This window comes from Balaenoptera musculus, chromosome 13, assembly GCF_009873245.2.
Source record: "Balaenoptera musculus isolate JJ_BM4_2016_0621 chromosome 13, mBalMus1.pri.v3, whole genome shotgun sequence".
NCBI lineage: Eukaryota > Metazoa > Chordata > Mammalia > Artiodactyla > Balaenopteridae > Balaenoptera > Balaenoptera musculus.
Genome location: NC_045797.1, coordinates 38,853,416 through 38,859,415, shown reverse-complemented (window position 1 = coordinate 38,859,415; position 6,000 = coordinate 38,853,416). Strand labels below are relative to the sequence as shown.

At 42.9% G+C, this 6,000-nt stretch overlaps 1 protein-coding gene and 1 long non-coding RNA gene across 5 annotated transcripts in view; one reads left to right on the top strand and one right to left on the bottom strand.

The window, feature by feature from the left end:
- Window positions 1-543: 543 nt before the first annotated feature.
- The window catches only part of LOC118905647, a 67,497-nt gene continuing 62,040 nt past the window's right edge, over window positions 544-6,000 (bottom strand). Inside the window, exon 3 of the long non-coding RNA XR_005022301.1 lies at window positions 544-752. This is a non-coding gene — a long non-coding RNA (uncharacterized LOC118905647). The remainder of the gene's footprint in view (window positions 753-6,000) is intronic.
- Window positions 3,815-6,000, top strand: part of PAPOLG (poly(A) polymerase gamma) — a 35,968-nt gene continuing 33,782 nt past the window's right edge. For all 4 annotated transcript variants that reach the window (XR_005022300.1, XM_036872342.1, XM_036872343.1 and 1 more), the window contains exon 1: window positions 3,815-4,059. Coding sequence is in view for 3 of the 4 variants with exons in the window: in XM_036872342.1 (XP_036728237.1) it covers window positions 4,043-4,059 (17 nt within the window). In the remaining variant the exon portion in view is untranslated. The remainder of the gene's footprint in view (window positions 4,060-6,000) is intronic.

Below are 6,000 nucleotides of genomic sequence, written 5' to 3'. Positions count from 1 at the left end.
TTTAGTTGCGGCATGCGAACTTTTAGTTGCGGCAGGTTGGGATCTAGTTCCCTGACCAGGGATTGAACCCCGGCCCCCTGCATTGGGAGTGCAGAGTCTTAGCCACTGGACCACCAGGAAAGTCCCATTTGTATCATTGTTTTAGATTCTGTGATATGTTTTCGATATCATATTTGTCTTTCTCTGTCTGATAAATTTTATTTTTAAATATACATACCCTTTGACATAGTAATCCCATCATTAAGAATCTATTAATGACTAGTGATAAAAGTGTAGAGGATATATGTATAAGGATGTTTACTATAGCATTATTTATAATATAAACAAATCTGAGACAAATGAACCAGTGAAATGGTTAAATATATTTTGATAAACATTACATATTATTTATGATAAAGAATACCATATTACTGTTAAAAAGAAAAAGTAGGTGTATATTTCCTATATTGGTTTGCTAGGGCTTCCATAAGAAAGTGACACAGACTAGGTGGGAGGCTTAAACAACAAAGATTTATTTTCTCACAGTACTGGAGGCTAGAAATCTGAGACAACATGTCAGCAGGGTTGGTTTCTTCTGAGGCCTCTCTCCTTGGCTTGTAAATGGCCGTCTTCTCCTGTGCTTTCACATTGCCTTTCCTCTGTGCCATCTGTGTCGAAATTTCCTCTTCTTATAAGGACATCAGTTGTACTGGAGTAGGGGCCACACTAATGACCTTATTTAAACTCTCCAAATATAGTCACATTCTTGGGTGCTGGAAAATAGAACTTCAACATATGAGATTTTGGGGACACAATTCAGTCCATAACATTTCCTACCATAGAAAGATGCTCATGATTTTTTTGGTTAAAAAAAAATCAAAGAGCAGGACAACACGTGCAGTATGACCCCTTTATATTTTTTTTCAAAATTAAAAAACAATAAAATCAAAACCTCTGGTACATGTTTATATGTGGTTTGGGTTATATTGAAAACATTCTGGAAGGATAGATACCCAGCCGTTAATAATGGTTCCCTGGGGAGTAAAAATGGAGTTAGGAATGGAAGGGAGGGAGAGATTTCCACTCTTTCTTTTCTTTTTTTACAAACATGGGTTACATTTGTGTTTTTTTGATGTGGACCATTTTTAAAGTCTTTATTGAATTTGTTACAATATTGCTTCTGTTTTATGTTTTGGTTTTTTGACCATGAGGCATGTGGGATCTTAGCACCTCCTGCATTGGGATCAGGGATCGACTGACCAGGGATCAAGCCCGCACCCCCTGCATTGGAAGGCAAGTCTTAACCACTGAACTGCCAGGGAAGTCCCATGGGTTACATTTGTAATTGGAAAATTTTAGCTTAAAAAGTACAGCTACAATGTAGACCACCCCCCCCACACACACAAAGGAAAACATATTCTTCCTTGAAAAAAAGTGTCCTTATTGAAATGGGGGTTGGGGACTGGCATTCGATCCCAGGTAGATTAACAAAGATGGGGAAAATGGGAAGAAACAACTAAAAATGAGGCAAACTACAAATAACAATGTAAAACAGAATTAAAAAGTATTGTTCTGATGTTGACTTTGATAATTACATAAATAAAGGCTTAAAGCTGTCTTTGAAACACTTTAGGATTTCCTTGAACTAGTAGAATTGAAAGCAGAGTTTACCTTTCTTCCAAATTACTGCAGCAGGTAAGAGCAAACAAAGCATTCTATACAGAGAAAAAAGCAAAACAAAAGCATTCTATAAGAGAAAAAAAAGAAAGGAAAGAAGGAAAAGAAATATTTCAGAATTAAATACATAAACAAAGAGAAAAATTAGGAGATAAAGTTATGGTAATCAATGTAAATAAGAGTTAGATTTATCGAATCCTATGTTCCTGGCGCTGAGCTAAGGACTCTGCCCCATGCAGGTAACAGAATCAGCCTGCAACTCTTTCTGGCTTTGGGGTTTGAAACAAGGCTGAGCCCTGAAGAGAACTCTCTGCAGCTAGTAACAAATGTCTTGGTTAGAAACCTTGAGGAAAGGAGACTTTCTGTCTCCCAGTCTGGCAAGTCCTAAACTGCTGGGGAGATGGGGAGAGGTAGGAGAAGAATTAGCCCTGTGATGCTTCTGGGCTGAGACCACAAGCCCTTCCAATGAGCCCTAGACAAAACCTAGAGGCAGCAAGGACCCTCGAGGCCCATGTGCCAAGAGGACAGGAAGGTGCATTTACCAGGGCCCAGGGCCAGATGTACACAATTTGCCCTAACTCCCCCAATACCTAAGTCTCAAGAAGTGGGAAGGGAAAGACCCAGGATAACCAAGACTGTCAGCCAGCTCAGAAGAATGCGGGGCTCAGGGTCAAAAATTAAGTTTTAGAAAATAAAGTGATATTTCTTGCATGTCTGAACTTTTGGACTGAGATTCATATTGGCTATACATACTCTTCTCATTTAATTCTCTTACAATCCTATTCATTTTACAGATGACGAAAGGACTTAAGGTTAATTTCCCTCAGGTCACAAAACTAGCAAGTAGCAAAACTAGAATTCAAATTTGGGTTTCCCTCACACTGAAGCTCATGCTAGCTATTACTGTATCCTGCTTGGGATAGGTTTGCCTTCTCCCTACCACCTGCACCCAATCCCTACTCCCAAATCTTGCTGATTTAACCGAATACCCTATTCCAGGAAGCCACTATTGACCTTCCCAGCCCTCAAGTTTAGGCGGCCTGCTTTAGGCTTCCCTAAATGCCCTGACCCCATCTTATCATGGACCATACTATATTTTAATGATCTTTGTATATGCTTGTTCTCCTTCACTACACTGTGAATTCTCAAGAGAGGGAATTAAGTATCTCCTGTGCCTGACACATAGTAGGCTATTTAGTTCTACAACAGAAGAATATCACTTATATTTGACTGTTTCCTCACTAAACTCTAAACTCCATAAAATTAAAGAATATACATCTGGTTTTATGCACGATTAAAGCACCGGAGCCTCACACAGTGCTTGGCACAGATTAGATTTTCAATAAATATTTTTGAATGAATAATTCTGTCTTCTCTATGATTCTGTCTTCTCTATCTACTGTGTCACATTCCAAGAAAAAGCAGCTTCTTGACATTCTTTTCCTTGTAACGACTTAGCGTTTTAAATTGTTTCTGCCCTTTAACTTTTTAAAATTTGTCATCATTTTCCCGTTTTCATCCTCACACTCACACGGAACATGATCTCCACTATTTGAAAGTGTGCGATTTTGATTCAGCCTTGTATTTATCCTCCTATTGCAAACTGCCAGCCTTCCTATCAACCTCCCTTATCTAACTGCTAGAATGCCATGAACCAGGGGCGGTACTTAGAGGTGAACAGTTAGCCTCCAATTTACAAGCTTGCTTCTCTCCGGGGTAACTGCAAAGTCACACGTTCCTGGGTGTGACCTTTTCACGACATAATCTCCTCAACGAGTGGGTTGATTAGATTATTTATGACTATAACCGATTACATTAAAAGTGTGGTAAAATGGAAGAGTTAAAATAGTATTCGCTAGGCAAGGCTGTGAAGTTTTAAAAAATATATGATATAGGCTTTCATAAGAGAATAAGAGAAACAAGGAAAACATGTTCCAAATTACCTTCCAAGCAGTGCCTGGATTGACTGTCGCACTGACAAAGGAGGGGACCAAACGCTCCTTCGTACCGGTGTTGGCAGCCGGAGCCGGCGCCTCTGTGGGCGGGGCCACCGCAGCCTCCAGGGACCCAAAGGGAGAGGGGGCGGGGTCAAGGCGGGTCCAGGCCTTCGGGGGCGTGTCCAGGCCTTCGGGGGCGGGGCCGCAGCGCGCGAGGGGCAGGCTGGGAAGCGGCGCCATATTGGCGTCGGCCGCGCTGTATTGTCATAAATAGAGCCGGTTTTCTGGTGTTTTCACTACTCGGTTGGATGCCTCGGCCGTAGTAAGTGAGAGAGTGAGCGAGCAAGCGAGCTACAAGCGAGCGGAGGAAAGTGGACAGGAGGAGAAGGGAAGAGCAAGAACAGGACTCCAGAGCGAAAGACTCGCCGGTGAGGGAGGCGCAGGAAGCGATGAAAGAGATGTCTGCGTAAGTGGTGGGGGCCGGCGGTTGGGGGCGAGGCATAACGGGGTGGGCTGGGGTGGCCGGCCTGGCACCCCGTTTCTGTTCCCTGCCCCTCGCGCCGTGCCCTGAGCTCTCTCGGTGGTCTCCTTCCCCTCTCCCGGCCGTTCGGCAAGGGCACCTCCCCTACACCCGGCGGCTCACCTGGCCACCGCTGCACAGACTCGGGGACTGCAGGAGTCCCCATCTGCCCCTGGCTGCCCTACCTCTGAGGACGCCCCCAGACAAGGTTGCGGCGGAAGAGAGGCGCGTGTGTCCGTGGGGAGAAATTGTCGGTCACTCTCCTGCCCCCAGCGCTGTCTGAGCCGGTCTCTGCTCCTGTCTGCATTGGCGCAAATACCATCCCCCTCCCTCCCCCTCCTCCCTTCCTGACCGGCTGTCTCCACGTCTCCTGGAGTGAATGACCTATCCCAGCCCATGGGTTTCTCTTTCGTAATGACTATGGTCTTTTCACCCTCCCTTGGTCTCCCCACCTATCCACAGTACATCTGCCGGTCTATACCTCCTGCTCATACTTTGATAAGTCAGAAACAGTGTCCGTGCTTGGCAAGATTTTGTTGTAGCTTCTTACATTTTGGTTTGTTAGGAAATAATTTAAACATACAGAAAAATGCAGAGAATAACATAAGCATCATTTGTGTAGCCACCATCCATCTCTCCCAAAGCATAACGTTCCGTGTGTGTGTGTGTGTGTGTGTGTGTGTGTGTACACACATATCTTTATTTAAAAGAAAACAAGCATACCGAATACATCTGAAGGATTCTGTTACCTTCTTCACTGGTCCATCCACCTCCCTCTCCAGAGTTCCCCACAGTTCCAAATTTGATGCTTATTGCTGCATGTTTTTTTATGCTATTACTACATATGTATGTGTCCATAATTGGCATTGTTTTACTTGTTTTTAAGCTTTATATAACTAGTATCACACTTGTCATTCAACAACTTCTTTAGTGCAACATAGTATCTTTGAGATTTGTCCATGATAGTATTTTCAGCTCTAATTAATTCATATTAACTACTGTATTGTATTCCATTGTAGGGATACACCCTAATTTAGTCCTTTTCCTGTTAGTGATTATTTTAGGTCATTTCTAAGTTCTTTTTGTTTGTTTTTTAATGTTACAGTGTGGCAGTGAACATTTTTGTACATGTCTCCTTGTACACTTGTACTAGACTTACTCCAGGGGTGTTTACTTATAAGTGGAATTGATGAGTGGAAGGGAATGTGGAATTCTGTTGCTTGCTTTGTTTTCCTGTCTAGATGAGGGAGGTTCAGAATAATGGATTTGGAATTTCAGTGCTAGTAGGGACCTTGATAGCCAACTTTTTCAGCATAGAGATAAGAAAGTGGGGCCCAAGGTAGCTGGTGTCATAGACTTCACTTAGAGAATGAAGAGAACAGTTAACTAGAGTGACAGAATGTTAGGATAAACTGTGATGCAAGCAAGGAATGTTAATGTCGGTTTCCAGGGAACAAATCTAGTTGTGATTTCTTTTTAAAAGCTAGACTATTTCACAAGGACCTGCTAATGGGATGTTTTTGTTTCTGGGGGGGGGTATTGTTTTTACTTAGAGCTTTCTTTCAAGTGGCTGACTGCTTTTCAAAGACTGACTGTAGATGGTACTTGACTTAAGTCTGCAGGGTGTGTAGTGGAGGTGGCCCTGGCCCAGCTCCCATTCAGGCTCTTTGCATTTGAGCTGAGTGGTGTTGGTACAGCTGTCCTGATGCCAACACAGCCTGCTTTTGGCTTGAAAAGACATCCTAACCATGAAAGCTTGAGGCGGTATGAATAGTCCTTCATCAACATAAGCACAAAATATCCTTTTTTCCTTAAAAAAAAAAAGCGGGGGCTCCAACCATTAGTATTCAGTAAACTTTTAAGGTAGCTAAAGTAATGAGTGGATTG